General features: G+C 45.4%; 1 protein-coding gene across 1 annotated transcript in view; it reads left to right on the forward strand.

Moving 5' to 3' along the window:
* Nucleotides 1-7,413: 7,413 nt before the first annotated feature.
* Nucleotides 7,414-16,478, forward strand: part of LOC118157413 (RAC-alpha serine/threonine-protein kinase) — a 72,606-nt gene continuing 63,541 nt past the window's right edge. Inside the window, exons 1-2 of the mRNA XM_035311723.1 lie at nucleotides 7,414-7,514; nucleotides 13,819-13,990. Coding sequence (XP_035167614.1) covers nucleotides 13,945-13,990 — 46 coding nt within the window. The 5' untranslated portion in view covers nucleotides 7,414-7,514; nucleotides 13,819-13,944. The remainder of the gene's footprint in view (nucleotides 7,515-13,818; nucleotides 13,991-16,478) is intronic.

Consider the following 16,478-nt stretch of genomic DNA (forward strand, 5'->3'; position numbering starts at 1 on the left):
AGTGTCTGCCCCAGAGAACCTCTCACCAAAAAAAAAAAAAAAAAAAAAGAAAGGGCTGGGGGAAGGGAACTAATCAATTATTGACTTTGTCTGTATTAAATACAGGAGTGTCTGAGGTACAGAGATTAAATGACTTGGCTAGGTTATGCAGAGGGCCTATAAAAGAGCTGGGAATTGAAAGTAGCCCTCTTCCATCTAAATTCAGACATGTTGAGTCATCAGTCAATAACAAGACTGATTTCCACGGCGGTAGCGTTTGGAGCTTTAATCAGGTTTCATGTCTATTATGCAGGGTACTGTGTAAATATAGAACAACAGATACTCTCTGCAGGTATGTCCTTAAGCAGATCCCCACCGATTTCAGGGGAACTCTACACATCCAGGAGGGTGCCCTGGGGTAGATCTGATTTTCAAAACATGGACAAGATGCAGTAGGTGGGAGTAAAACCTGCTGGATTATAGATAATAGGATCACAGGGGTGCCTGCATAACGTATGCAGTGTGGAAACTTTGTTTATTGCTTGTTTTATTTTGAAAGAGGGTGAATGAACAAAGGAAAATCATAAAGTTTAGGAGTCTGGTACCTAGGTGCTTTTAAGTGTCTGAGTACTGGTGTTTTACTGAATCGCAACATTTTCCTGCTCAAAAGTAAATTAAAAACAAACAAACAAACAAATATTTAAAACAACTGCAGCAAAGCGACTTTTCATTTTTTCATATAAACAGTCTTTAGCCAAAAGTCACTTCTTTGCTAACATAAAAGGTGGAGGGGGGAACGGTAAATGGGAAATAACGATGCTATCCTGGGAAGAACCGTGAGCACGTTTGGAGGACATCTGCCGAGATGTTATCGGTGGCGAGGAAGCCCTGCCCGTGCCATGACATCATTTTCTACTGCTTCCAGCGTGTCCTGGCAGGCTCAGGGGCTGCAGCGGGAATGCTGTGCGCGAGCCAGGCTGGATGCGGCACAGAAACACAGCGGGCCTGGTTCCCTCCAGCCTGGTGAGGAGGAGCTGGCTGAGGAGCTTTTGCAACATGGTTCTCCAGCCGAATGCAGATGACAAGCCTGAGGGCAGGAAAGACTGCAAGACAGGTCAACAGGTGGCTTTCTTTCATGGTTGACTTTATGGTTTTAAGATGTAGTGTGCATGCTAGAGGGGCACCAAGAAGCTCCTGCAGCTGCCATGCAAGGCACTACGTACAGACACACGGACATCCTGTTCCACACAGCCCCGAAGGGATGGTTGTGCTCTGCACAGCCTTTGGGGGACCCAGTTTAATGTGTGAGCCATCCTGTTCGAGGCTGGGATGGGAACGTGAACAACCAAGCAATACCTGCAGAGTCAGGGACCAAGAAAACTGGTGTTAGGTAATGAGCATGGCAAGAGGTGAGGGGGCAAGAGCCAAATGGATAACTTTATAGTAGCAGGTTGTTTTCAGCCTGAATTTGGCGGTGTTTTGCATGTGCCTGATTCTCATTTCTGATACCTTCTTAGATTTCTAGACAGTTTCAGTTCATTTGGCAGCAGCCTTTTCAATGGCTTCGAAAGTGATTCTCCTGATCACGGCAATTTACCATGCTTCAGTTCATATCATGGACCAGTCCTGGAGTGCATGAGCTGGGCTCCCTTCCAGTGAACGCACAGCAGAGATGTCCTCCAGTTCGTGTGAAGTCCAACCACCGCCAGGCATTCAGTCCACGGGACCCAATTACAACTCAGCTGAAGCATCCCCCTTTGTCAGTACTCCGTCTGTGTAGACACAGGGTCCTCCACATCAGCCGGGTCGCTCTGGAGGACAACTGAAGGGCCACTACTGCTCACGCAGACCCAGCCGTCTCACCTCATTACCCACAGGAAGCTTCAGGCTGGGGGGAGAGGAAGAGGCTTCGGGCTTGGAAAGAAGCCCTGCCCCTAAAAGCAGGATAGACTAACTTGCTCTGGCCACAGTATGCTACAGCCACAAACCTAAATGTAGGCACAGCTAACAAAAACAGCAAAGATGGAGCCAAAGGTCAGTAAAAGCTTTCAAGAGTTTTGTGACAGTAAGAAGTCAGGCAGAAGGAAAGACCTCAGTAATCGTGTTGAGGACAAGCGGCAGCATGAGGTCAAACCTGGTTAGACACCAAAGAACTAGAGGGGAGAGATGCTTAAACTGAAAAAGAAAACAAAACAACCCACCCAAAAATGCTCTGAGCAGAATTTGCACTTACTGGACACCTACAAAAGCAACCAACACAACACTGTCCCACATGGTATTGTGTTACTGGGGCTTTCCTTTCCTTTCACAGGACAGATTCTTGTATAATAAATAAAGCAGAAATTCCTCTCCCTGATGTTGCTCCACAAGCCCATTGTCTTTCGGCTGGTGTCTGACTGCAGAAACAAAGGCACAGCATGGCTCTGGAGTAAAGAGAGCACCAAAGATAGGAATTCACCTTTCCTCTCTTTCTCTGATTTTATTTGGTTCATGGTAGTGTCATCTCTTTTACCTACGAAGTGTGAATACAGATGAAGACATCACTAAGTGCAATTTTATGGCTGCAGGAGCTGGAAGGTCAGCCCAGAATGATAATGGGACGGCCATTTCTGCCCTTAAAAGTTTCCAAACTATAAAATTTTGATGAGGTGATTCAAACTGTAGCAGGTTCTTGTGTGTAAGCAGATGCCATTAAAATTACACTGAAGAAATTAAAAGCAATCCCTTCTCTTCTAGCGCTAGTGTACGAATAATAGCAATACAAAAACCCACCTGCCAGTTCACTGGATACATGTCTCACTTAGATTTTAAAGGAACTAATAAGCTTCTGTCACCAAAACACCTAAAACTTTAACAGCTCCATTAAAGCTCTTGAAGGAAACTGTAATGATCATGAGAAAGATCAACTCCGTGATGGCTTCCACTTGGAGCTCAGCACAGCCAGGACCAGTGCTCCCATGGTCTATTGCTGTGCCCATGCCCAGCTGCGCTGCTGCTCCTTCCACGTTTCCTTGTCAGGATTTGCAGGGATAATCAAACACTAACACTGCCCTCAAGTTGATATGCCCATATTGTGCTTACCTGTGTAATTTTAAGAGAAAAGCATAATCAGTGGTGGGAGTGTGAGAGATGGGAACGTAACAGGAACCTTGCAGCTTTTACTTTGGGTTTCTATTTTCAATATGTGCATATAACTTCAGTATTTCAGTGTCACAGGATTTTCCTTTCTGAGTATAGCTAGGATCGCAATGTTTCCTCACACAGATTACTGGAGTTTCAGCGTTCACAGGTGTTTTCCCAGAACTAAGAACTCATGAAATATTATTTTACTAATAAGGGAGAAAATCAGCAGTTTGAAGTAGATTTCAGTCCATTAACACCAGAGGCTGTGTCTTTTGATGTGTCTCTACAGCGCCTAATGGTGCCTGGTCCAGAAAGGGACTTGTGGTTACTACTGCAACAACAAAAACAACTGTGGTGGTGTATGGGACACAACTGATATATTTGCTATTTTTGTATGCTCTAAAACTAGTGCATTTTCTATGCAAACCATTCAGTTCCTGTTTATATACCAAATTCCCCCCAGCATGTTTGCTGCCCTATGTTACAGCTATCATTATTCCTGATGAAGAGGACTGTAAGGCTCTGGCTTTGGAGTTTGTCAACAACACCATTCATGACTCAGCCAGAAAAGCTCTTTGCAGGACTGGGAAGTGTGCCTTCCTCCTGCTCCAGCTGGAGGAAGCGTGTTGACGCCCCAGTGCTGCCCAGTTTTAGCATGCTGGCGACCGGGAAAAAGGATCTGGAAACTAAACATAGGTCTGTCTGACCTCTCCAAGGAGTTTTAGCAAGTCATCGGGAAGAGCTCCCAAAAGTATTCTAGCAAACAGGCATAATTCAGATCGCTGCTCTTCGAGTTACCAGTGTAAGACCACTTAAGTCTTGTACTGACAGGACAAATTTCTAAAAAGCAAAGTCACAATGTTTCAATATGACTGTATTTATTATTTTTTTTTCTAGATGGCCTGCTATTGTTTTGCCGTCGAGAAATACACCTTCAAACATTGGATTTGTTCAATTTTAGCAGCACACATGTTTATTACAGTTGGCCCTGTGAAATGCACTTTCAATTTGCATACTTATTAAGATGGATTTTTGTCTTAGATCAAACCTGAGCTGTTCGTTTAAAAACTTTTAATGCCTATCCTGAAATACTGTAAACCTAATGGGATTTCATATAGTCTTTTCCCTTGAGTACAGCCCACCTTTTAAAAAGGGAGGTGCAAGTTCCCTGTTGGACCATAAATGTGCTGCTACTACTTGCAGTTATAGAACAGAACTTGTTCTACTGGTGGTGAACTCAATAATTCCACTTCATCTTACCGTGCTATTCTTTCTTTTTACGCCTGACTGGGTAAAAAACATTTTTTATCTATAGCTGCATAATTCAGACATTTTAAAATAACTTGAAAAGTTACATCAAATTATACGTTACCTATATATCTGTTAAGAATGGATGGGAACAGGAGTGCCTGTCCTTCTGCTGTGGTATTGATACAGGGTCTAGGAATCAACCATTCTTTGGCACTAACCCCTGTGTTCAGTATCATAGGGTAATACAACACCAAGGAACAGTGATGCGCCTTATCCTGCATGATTTAAACAAGAGTAAATAGATGTGAAATTTGAGGAAGCGCTCAGGGAAATCTAGGGACTTCCCTCAAAATTAGGGTTTATAGACTATAATCCCGTTGATGATAACTGAATGATAAAGCCCACATTGTTTGCATTTATAACAATTCTTGAGTGATTTCATTGTTCTCAGAGAAAAGAAGGCCTGCTTTTGTTCATTGTTGATACAAAGTCACTCTTGCTGCAGACCAGGCACTTCCTACTTTACCTGGGTATTTTTATCCACTGTACTTTGCTGTGTTTGAGAGATAAGCCTTACTCCAGACTCCGAATCTAACTTCCCCTTCAAATTTGGGGGAATGTCGGATCCAGATCAGGATCCAATCTTTCTAGTTTGGGCCTGTCTTTCATCACGGTAAATCAACAGTTGGCAAATCTAAACAATCTGTTCACGTTGATTTTTTTTTTTTAATTGCACTTCCTTTTTAGCAAACAACAGAGGTTTATTTTCTTCTCTTCAGGACTGAAATCTATGTTTACCGTATGACCTTATTTTTAAAACTGCTGCTTCGTTTGCAGGGGGGAAGTCCTAATGACCTTGCTCACCAAGCCTGGGAGCTTATCAATCAGAACAGAGTTTGGCAGGAAGGCAAGAAAGCTCTCCTGCAATCAGATCTGTTACCAGAGATCCCCCTGCCTATACAAAAATGTCTTACAGCCCTGAAGTCCAGTATTTACACTCTACTGCTAAATGTAATTACAGGCTGAAAACTCAAAATTAGTTCATAACAAAAATAAAAGAAAATAATTCATTTAAGTTCTATAAATGTCGTCTTAACTGCAAGCTTTGCACACTTACAAATAATTTCCTTTTAAAGATATCTTTGGTACCAACCTACATTTTAATCTACACTTAATATTCTGAACTTAATGCATGATCTGTAGAATAAATGTGATCACAATCCCAGAGAGATTGTGAGAGATTGTTACAGATTTTTCCTTCCATTACCTTTGCATATTATTAGGGTGTGGAGGGTTCTCTCAGCCATTTCATTCTGCCCTCTCATCAATACAAATCTTTCCACTGATGGTAGATGCGGATCTGACCCTACACTAAGCAATTAGGCTTGTACCATGGGGGTCTGCTTGTTCTGTTAAGTTACCCGAATGTTACATTTTTAAAACTGTGCTGAAACATGTCTTACTAATCCTAAAGGAGAGCTACAGAAAATACCATACTGCTGAAGCAGTTCTGGCAGGAGGAAATGGTCTGTTTGCTGGCGGGTAAGGAAGTCTCATTCTTTCTCCCTCCATCCTGAAGAAGAGTGAACCTTTTCCTCCTCTTTCTTGTCACTGGCTCCTCTAACGCACTGATGTACACAAAATCCAGTGATCCATTTGACGCTCAGAAAACTTGTGGTGGAGATGATAGCTTGGACAGAGCCCCTAGTTGATCAAAATGGAAGAAGAAAAAAATAAAATATGAATTTCAGTAATCACCCATAATCATTCAAATGACATGGTGGGAAAGCCTCTCATTATATCAAATAGATTTGCTGCCAGTGTAAATGCAGAGTCGTATTCCCCAGCTTTACTGCTGTAAACACATTTTATGCACCTTTATTTTGTTAACAAAGCAACACTGTGGGAAGATGTGCCATTTTCTAAATTCTAACTAGCTTCCAATTACAGAAACGCGATCATCAGTGATCGTACATTCCTGAACAAATCAAATCATCCTTACAGCCCAGTTAGAGTTTATGGCACTGTCAATTAGAAAATAAACAAAATCCCTTAATGAGTAAACAGGGCAAATTTTGATACTGGAAGCACAGAAGAAATAATAAATCTGTCAAAGCCGTTTCCGCAACATCGTTTTCTTCTCAGAGCAGAGCGGCTCTTAAAGCCTTACAAAATATTGCCCTGCCGCAAGCAATAGCTCGAGTCACTCCAGCGACCTGGGGCATTTTGGGGCGTTTTGGGGTGTTCCTGCTGAAAGCAGGGCGGCCTAGAGAGAGGCAGCCGCCAGATTTGTGGCCCTGGTTGCTGTCCTACCTGAGCCCCTGGGCAGTCGCTTGGCCTTTCTGCGCCTCGCAGCCCACTTGCTGTGGAAAGGGGTATTGAAATATTGAAAGGTACCGAGACACCCCATTACTTGATCGATCAGTATTCAGTAGGCGCAGGGAAAGCCTGTGAGCGCAGCGTGCGTGTGGATTTGTACTGTATGGCTTTGGGGTTGCCTTATGAAATCGCCCCGGTGCTGTGGAGCTGAGGTGACACAGAATTGTTGGCGTTGGGGGGGACCCTGAGGTGATCCTGTCCGACCCCCTGCTCGGGCAGGGTGACATCCATGTCACACAGCTGCCTCTTCCCCACAGGCCGAGGTGCCACGAGGCCGCCGGGCCTGTCCCCACGGCCCTCTCAGCAGCCTTGCATTTTGGGGCTAATAGTCAGCATTTCGGGCAGCCCGGCCGCTGGGCGAGGGTTACGAACGGGGAACGGGGGGAAGAAGGCGGCAGCGCGGACACCCGCGGCTCCTTGAGGCTGGGGGGGAGGGAGGCAGGCGAAAGGCAGGGTTGCTCCTCCCGGCCGGAGGCGGAGCGGCGGGGGAGGCAGGCGGGCAGGGAGGCCGGCAGGCAGCCGGAGCGGCTGTGCGAGCCCCGTGGGCCTGCGAGAGGGGGAGGAGGAGGAGGAGCCGCCGCCCCGCCGCCCGGGGATGGTGAGGAGGAGGAGGCGGCGGCTGCCGTGAGCCCGGTTAGGCCTTTGGAGCTCGGCACCCGCCGGAGAGCCCGCCCGGCCCGGCCGGCTGCCCCCTTTCCCTCCCCCCTTTTCCCTTCCCCTCCCCGGCTCCCTTCCCCGGCCGCCGCCGCCCTCCCATCACCTCCTCCCCGGGCTCCAGCCATGTAAGTGCCCCGCTCCCCCGGGTGGGAAGGGGGGGGGTGGAAGGAAGCGCCGGGGCCTGCTCCGCTGTGCCGAGCCGAGCCGTGCGGGGCCGGGCAGGGGAGGTGGGTGCCGGGGCGAGGCTCGGGGGGCGCCCCCCGTTGTCCCCCGGCTCCCCCGCCTTAGGCCGCGGGGGCGGGCTGGGGGCTGCCGCCGCCCCTCCGCCGCCCAGCCCCGGGGCCGCCAAGCTGGGGGGGGGGGGGGAAGTGTTTTTGGGGGGAGGTTTTAGGGGGCTGCGGCCCGGCTAGGGAAGGTGGAGCCGGCCTGGGGGGGGGGGGGGGGGGGCTCGGGGAGAGCAGGAAGCTGCTGGCTTCCCCCGGGGGCGGTGGGTGGAAGTGTGGCGGGGTGGGGGGCTGCCACCGGGCCCCCGCCCCCACAGAGCCGCCGGGGGTCGGGACCTGCCCGAGCATCCCTGGGGGAAACGGGGTTGGGGGGGGAGGGAGAGGGGAAACGAGGGGGGCGCGGGTTATTTCTGAAAGTGTGGCAGATAAAGTAGCCGAGAGCTCCTCCGCCCCCTTCCCCTCCGTCTCCCCCCGCCCCCGTTTTCTGCCCTTATCTTTTGTGGCAGCCCACCGAGTGTTTGCACATGGGGGGTGATCCCCCCCCCACCGTGTGTGCAGGTCCTCGGGCAGCCTTTCTGGAGCTGATTTTTTCCCCTTCTTCTATTCACTGACCTGTAGGGTGCTGTGTGCAGGTGCCCTCTCACCCCATCCTGCTCCCCCTTCCACCCCCCCCCCCCCAAAGGTGAAATTCTGCAATTGCTGAGATGTTCCTGGAGACTTCTAGGACTTTTACTTCTCTTTCTTTGCAGAACACACAATTCTAATAGAGTACGTGAGCACACTGAGACTTATTATATGTTTTACAGTGTGGTACTGATGCTAGTACGGATTACACCTTATTGGGGTTCCCCCCCAGCCCCTTATACCCTTGGGAAAATATTGAACAATTTTTCTTTCCGCTTTGTTTTTCTACCATCCCGAATAGATAAGAAGCAAATGTGTGATTTGCTCTTGTTTGTTTTATTTATTTGTTTTGTTTGTGCCAGGGGAGGGCTGTACATTTCAAAATACAGTTATAAAGGGGAGTTACTAACACTTAATTCAGGAGAATATTTGTTTACAGGTAAATACATTTGACATACTGCGTGACTAGTAATTACTTTTTTGTAGTAGCTAATTTCCTGATGACAGCCACAACGTTTGTCTGAGTTAATAGATTTAAAGACGCTGTGGAGCTACCTTTGATTTTTTAAATAGGAGGATTTTCATTGTGTATGACGTTTATAGAGCTGGTTTTGGTGCCCAGCAGTGATAAATCAAATGGAAGAATTGATCCAGTGGCCGCAAGTAACCTGTAGCTCCAGCACTGGGGTTTGCTGGCTTATAAAAACGACCCATAAGTGATTACATTTAGGGTTCAAATAGGTTTGAGACTGTCTTGGTTTGTTTTGGGGGGAGGGGAGCGCGAACAAAACTTCTGTTATAAAGACTTTAAAATAGAATTTGAATAATTGCATCTTAAGTTGGCGCAGAAGTTCTGAGCAGCACAGTTCTTAAATTACATGACTGTAAACTGTAAAAGGACTTGTTCTTGCTTTGGAACATAAAGAGGATTTTGTCTAGCCAGTGTCTTTGACAGAGTATGAAGAGGTTTCTTTTCTGCCATCGCTCGGTTTTGAAATACGCAGCTTCGTTTGTCCTATCAAACTGTAGTTGTGGTTGCAGCTTGGGCAGCCTGAGTGTTGTAACTCCGGCCCCTCACCTGAACAAAATTAACCTCCTGCCTATTGATTAGTAAAGACAAATTACAGCTTTGTGCGCCTAGATTACGCTGACAGATTGAAAGAAAAGTGGAAGTGGCTTTAGAGATTATTTTCTCCTCCAGTTACCGTTTTTTCTACCGTTCTTAGCATCAGAGGAGCACTTCCAAGCCTTGCAATAAGCAGCACAAGCAGTCACGAAATACCTGTTTCTGTGCGGTGTTGTTCTGAGATGGGCTAGGAGCAAACATTGGTGACCACGCCTAACTCAAGGCCCTCAATGCATTTTTGTAAAGTAAGCTAAGATGCTGGAACTGCTTGGTCCTGGGCTTTCTTGAAAGCTGCCTGCCCAGATTTGGTAACTGGGTCATGGTGCGAGGCTGCTGTGAGTTCAGAGGGCCTCGGGTGCGCTGGAAGCACTGCTGCTCCTGCGAAACACCGAAGGTAGGATTTGCATAATGCAGGAGATGTACTTCACCGGTCAAAGCCTGGTGGGGATACCTCTCTGCACGCTCTACTTAAAACGTTGGCTGGAGCCCAACTTCGTTGTGTGCCTATGCAGTTTAGATGCAATTGGCTGTGAGCTCAAAATGAGATGTGAAAGAGCGCAGGTTACTCTGATAGCTCATGTCATGGGCCCAAACACACACATCTCTGCTCCCATGTGGTTCTTATATGTCCTGTCTACTCTTGTGACCATGTCCCGTGGCCAAGGTAGGCAAACAGGCATCTGGGTCCTTCTCTGAGCCATCCTGCTGTGGTCCTGATCTGGGCTGATGGGCACAGCCAGCTTGCCAGCTGATCTGGGCAGGATCTGGTTGGATCTGGTGGATCTGATCCTCCTTCCAGCAAGTCTTTCTCTCCTTCACAAAGATGAAGTAATTACCAGAGATGCTCCTGCATCCCCTAAGCTTAAGTTTCAGCTTCAGCATCATGGAAGAATTCATTTTCTTCCTGCTCTCCTTTAGAGTTTTAGTAGAAAGGAATATAACAGTTCACCTTGGAAGGAGGGCGAGGAGGACAGATTCATCTAAGAGGGATTTGGAGGCAAAAGGAAGCAAACATGAGTAGAAGAGCCAAAAGAGAAGGAGCTCTCCCAAATACGGAAAAAGATGGTTCAGCTCCACCTTCTGTTTGTTTGACTGACTCCTTAGAGCACGTTTCACTGCTGCAGTGCACAGGGAAGTGAGTTATCTCATTATTTGTGAAGAAGTTAATAGCCTTTACGGAATTAATGCGTGCAGAAAATCAGCACACACCGTGATAGGATGTTGATGTCACGCTATTTGTGATTTACTGCACTTCACCCGTGTGAGAAATATTTTGGAATTGAAAAAGGTATTGCAGAAATGCCTGCTGAAAATAGGCAAACCGAACGCTAAAAGACGGAGTTGTTGAGCTTTTGACAGCATTCAGTCATGTGCAGACACAGGCTGGAGCAGCCAGGTCATACTTACCTCGGATGCCCTCTGCTCACTGGGAACCATTCCTAGATGGCCATAAATGAGGTCTGTAATCACTTTTTTTTTTTTTTTTTTTCCCTCTAAGGATTTTATGCAAATAGAACTTTCTCTGGTTTACACATCTTTAGAAGTACACTGACCTGTAGTTAACTTGCACTTCTCTTCCAAGAAATTACTATTACTTGCTACCACTCTATTTGGTATCTTTTATTTAAATACATATATTAAGCCCAACTTGGACATGTGTTTTGAAGTACACCAGCTAGAGTGGGTTTGCTGCCGTTGGAGCTGCATCTACAGCCATCTTACTGCGTGGTGAGAAGGGATTCCCAGCTCTTCACACTAAAGAAAAACGAAGTCCCCCTAATAAATTCAGTGCACTGAAGGAGTGAGGTGGAGCCCACACTGCAGGTTGGTGGTAGGGCATGTTCCATGCTTTTTTCCCCCTTCATGGTGCCGTGCTACCTGATGTTCTGTGCGTGGCTCCTTCGTCATATCCTCTGTCCTGTTCACCTCCTCTTTCCCCTGGAAGGAGGTGGGCAGGTAGGCACATCCCTGAGGGCAGGGCTCCGGTAGCAATTGGGGGATGCTCCTTGTATAGGAACTGTAGGCAGAGGGCAGCCCAAACTTTTTGGATACCGCAGAAACCAGAACAAGTAGTTCCTCTGAACTCTGGGTTTCTTTGCTGATCTGCAGTTTTGGGCTGCATAGTCACTCTGATTCAGTTTGAGGAGACGATATAGGCTGTGATGAGCAGGAGGTTGCCAGGTGGTGGTAATCTTGGCAAGCGTTAACCCAGACAAACCTGGAATAAGTTAGCGGGGGGTTCCTGAGTTCTGTGCCCTCGCATCTTTTTCTGTTTTAAATAATAGGATTGTGCTTTCTACAGACTAGCTTGGCTCATAGCTTTGTTAAAGTCTAGTTCGTGAGAAGGATGTTGTCGGCTTAATGCAGTTGAGATGCTGAATTGAAGGCGCAGAGGCAGGTGACGCCGTCCCCGTTTTCTGTTACGGACCACGTTCGATGCGTTAACTTTCACACCTTGGTGTTGCGTTTCCATACCTAAGCTGTGATAATCTTGGGGGTTTTGCTCAACACTTTGCAAATTGCTGGGTGCTTCTGTGAAGCCCTGAAGTGAGGTCTCATCTCCTGTTGACATCAACAAGTCAGTCTAGCTAGTGTGACTGTTGTGGATGTGTTTTTGAAAGGAGGGCGAAAGCTTACAATGTTCATCAAGTTGTGTCTTAATTGCTCTGGACCAGAAGGAATTTATTGTGGACAACTGGTAGCAGTGGGTTGCTGGTCTCTATTCCGCAGCATATGGTCCTTGCATATTTGTTTGGGAAATTGAGGCATTCTTACAAGTCTCTTGTCCCAGTCTCATTTTTTTGTGTGTTTTCCCTCCCTCAGGCAAACATCTTATCTGTTTCTCGGAGTGATAATTACAAGCAGAAAGACATGGCAGATCCATAATTTGGGAAAAAAAAAATAATCTTTTTTTAATCATTTCCCCAGAAAATAAAATGTTACTGGAAAAGCTGAGGACTAGTGACAAACAATGAAAGTTCATAGGCAAGATATTGGTAGCAACCTTGCTTCTCTTGCATCTTTTCCCCCCTGTGAATTTCAGTTTGCAGTGATGGTTCAGATTTGATTCCCCTGCTTTGCAGAGTGTTTTATTGCTCTGACAACGAAAGGCACAGCCCCTGTGTCCCTGCTGGTGTTTGGGTTCTGGGTTGGACTCGTTTTGACCACCTGCTTCTTCCACCCAGGGCTGTGTCTTAGTGAGTTATGTGGAATTAGTTGCTTTTTAATCTAGTTTCTGATGGATATCACCTGCGTGCTCACCAGTAATTGACGCATGCCTGCCAAATGCTAGCAGAGTTGGTACATATTTGTTAGGTGGGGATGGGATGTCTCCAAATTTAGAGAGATGCTGGTAACAGCCAGGTCTTTGGTGGTGTGTTCCAAATGCTGCTAGGTTCGGTTCTGCTGTATTAAACTCCTTAATTACTGCTGAGAACGCGTCACCAATTGTAGTTCTGATCGCTTAACACCAAGCTGGATGGAGGTACGGACGCTTCCGAGAGCACAGAAGTCGTTAAAGGAAAACAAACAGAGAACATTTGTACCGCAAGCAGGACAATAATCAGATTCAATTTAGGAAAATAATGAAAGCTGATGCATCTGGGAAGAGATTGCTTTCAGTGAGGGAGGGAGAGGTGGAGAACATTTCTGTGCTAGCCGGCCATGAGATAGATGTGTTTTCAATAAGATGCAGCAATTTTGAGCTATTTAGGTAGGGACTTTATCTCATAAGGTGGAGGGGTAAAAATTGTAAGTCATGCTTAGGTGCATTTCATTGCAGGAAGGACAGCAGCAAAATGCAGCGAGTTCGGAGAAGGGTGATAAAATTGAGCAAGGTGCTTATAAGGGCTGATTTAGGGTAGCAGAAAGGTACGTGAGCTTATCTGAGGTTCTTTGCATGCGTCTAAGAGAGGTAGGAGTTACAAACATCAAAGATAAGACAATTTGGAGGAAAGTCATGGAGATTTGAGTGGGAGAACAGGATGACACCAAAGCTAGGAAGATGTTAAGTGAAACACTGGGAATTTTTACTCTCAATGCTTTATCTCTAAGATGCACTGTGTGTTAGTTGATGGACTGGTGTACAGCAGGCTGTAAGGAAACCTTCCAGAACTTGTCTTCTTACCAGGAAATACAAGACTTTGCTAAATCTCAGAATTATGATTGTTGAGGGGAGCTTGGTGTTGTTGGAGAGCTGGAAGATGTCTTCTGGGCCAAGTCTTGCAGCCACCTCTGCTCTAGCCAGTGTGGAGAAGCAGGGCTCTAGCAGGCACTTGTCCCAACATCTCCACCCGTGGAGACAGCAAAATCCTCTTGAAAAGCAAAGCCCTCATTTAGGATTTGTAATTAAAATAATAAAAACAAACCAGCAATGAAAGCTACTCCCTGTTGTATCCCCGATTTACCATGTGATGCACTTCAAATGACGGTGGATTCTTCTTTTGATCCTTTCAGAAGTAGCCGAGAAGGAGAAAAACGGCAAACCCAACAAGAGCCCCTTTGTGGACACTTCTGGAGCTCAGAAATTTCAACAGTGATCTTTTGGTGTAAGCTGATCTTCTGAGAGACATTCCTGCCATTATGAATGAAGTAGCAATAGTGAAGGAAGGGTGGCTTCACAAACGAGGTAAGTGTCTTTTCTTTCCAGGACGACTGGGTGCTGGGCCACGCAGTAAATTGGTGTGATCTGGTGTCTCTGGGTGCGATCTGCCCCTTAACAGGGTATCTTGAAATTGTCAGTTCTTGTTCTCCTGTCCACCCTAGTGGGAAACTGCATCTAAGGAACGCGTTTGACTTTGTCAAGCTGAGAAAGCACACCTTGTAAGGGGATTTCTTTGGGTTTGTGCGCGTGTGAGTTTGCTGAAAACTGCACCAGCTCTTGGGTTTTAAAATGATGATGAATATAGCAACTAAAGGACACGATACTTAGAGTGTTATAGGTTCAACTGTGGCAAATTCTTTGTTTCACATGTATGGCTGTAGCTTTTCTTTTTGTCTTCATACGCCGTTGGAAGGTAGAGTTGTCTTGAGTTGAATCTTCATTTGAACGGTGATCGATACCCCTGGATTTTGCAAGCAGTGATGTTCTCTTCCAGAGACCTGTTGGGGAATGTGGTGTTTGGTTTGTGTCTGAACCACTCGGTACCAGTGTCCTGGACATGCAGAATAGCCTTGACTTTGTGTGCTCGGTGCGTTTCTGGTTTACCACTGATGAAACTTGATTTTTATCAAAAGTCTTCTCAACTGAGTGGTGAAACTGAAATTACATAGTCATGTGTACAAGTAAGCTTTTTGCATCCTTAAATGTTTATGTACTTATTTTTATTGGGGGGTTGGGGAGTGTTTGTTTTTGAGTACTGTGATGCTGCTCCTCCAAGGCTCTTGGCTTACCTGTTTCTGTGTCCTCTGTTAACATTACTTGGAAAGGAGAGACCCGTGTTAGGTACTTTCCATAATATCGTCATTTTTTTTGGACCAAAAGCAAAATCTGTATGCTCCAGCAGTAGGGAAGCTTGCGTGGTTCTGCAGACTCAGGATTTTTCTAGAGGGTTTGCAACAACATGCCTGAAGGTGCAAAGGTATAGTGTAATTGTTTTTGGAAGAAATGGAAATACATTGCCATAACCTTGATAAAGGCTGATGGCTCTTCTGCAACAATAAAGTTTATAATCCATGCTTTAAAAAAGTGGAACTATATGTATTTAACAGCTGGATATGCAGCTTAGTTGAGCAAATTATCTGATGCTTGATGTAAAAATGCTTTGATAAAGTTTGTTGTTTGTTGTTGTTGTTGTTCTGGTCTGTTTACTTAGAAGCAAGAGTAGGAATGCTCCTATCGACTCATTATTTTAAGTAACTCCCTGGATAGTTCTGGTGTACCCAGGCTACTTTATTCTGATAAGGTACTTGTGGATTGCTGTGTTTGGATAAAAGAGGAGAAAGAAACACAGAACCATGTTTCCATTCCCATTTATGAATCTAGAAACTTTTAAAGTAAGTGATATATTTTTAGTTTTAAATGGTGTTTTTAGACTGTGGGTTTTTTAATCTTCCTTTGTTACAATTATTTCTATACTTACCTCTAACTTTTAAAAAAGATATTTTGAGGAACACAGTACAAAAATTTGAGGGAGAAACATTTTAGTATAAAAATGGAAATGTAAAACCACATAGGAGGATTCAGAGGGAGATGTGTCTGAAACTTTAAAACAGGCATATTTGAAATCTGTTTGTGTGTACTCTGGAGGACTGATTTTTCTTTGTTTCTAGGATTACAATAAAGCTACTGTCAAGTAAAGAGACCTGTGGAGGAGGTCTTAGTAAAAGATGCCCTGATCTGTTGATCTATTTTTTTTTTCCTATTTTAAATTACCTTACAGAAACAGATTATTATCTCTGATGGTTTGCTGATAGCAGTATGATGAGATTATCTGCTGAACACATTTCCATTTCCAAAACGTTACTCTGCATGTTCTGCATATATTTGAGATTGCAAATTTGTGCCTCAACTATTAAACGTACCTTGGCGTTTTTTGGATGCCAGATCTCCTGATCTTTTTTAACCTGCTCCCCAATGCCTTTTTTTTTCTTCTCGGTAGGTGTGGTGACACCTACTTAATTCCACTTCATTGATTTTGCAACTGTTGAGCTGGGATTATCCGTGCGAGGAGGGTTTTAGAAAGCAGCGCTGTATCTCCTCGGTGTGCTCTGCGCGCCAGCTCCGTTACTCTCTCAGTTGTTCTGCTTTATGTTCTGTTGAGAAATTCGGTTCTTTAGGCTTGTGGGAGCGTGGAGGAGGAACCGATCCACTGTGTGTGTGTTTTGTAAATGATATATTTTTTTAATCATCGACATTTATTGTCAGACCCTATCAGTTTGCTAGCTCTGCAAGATCAAGTGCTACAACCACAGGATGTTTCCAAAACTGATGTCAGATACTGCGAGCTTCTGAAGTTAGGGCATAAACAGTAATTACTGCAGGGAGGGACTTCTAAAGGAGGATTTTCGATATAGGAAATGTATGTTGTTTGTCTGGGGGGTAATTCATAAAACTGAAGGTTGGACTGCTTGTGGTCTTCAAAGATCCTAGGGCTTTCCACATGCAAATATGCTCA

This window comes from Oxyura jamaicensis (genome assembly GCF_011077185.1).
Source record: "Oxyura jamaicensis isolate SHBP4307 breed ruddy duck chromosome 5 unlocalized genomic scaffold, BPBGC_Ojam_1.0 oxy5_random_OJ106518, whole genome shotgun sequence".
Classification (NCBI taxonomy): domain Eukaryota; kingdom Metazoa; phylum Chordata; class Aves; order Anseriformes; family Anatidae; genus Oxyura; species Oxyura jamaicensis.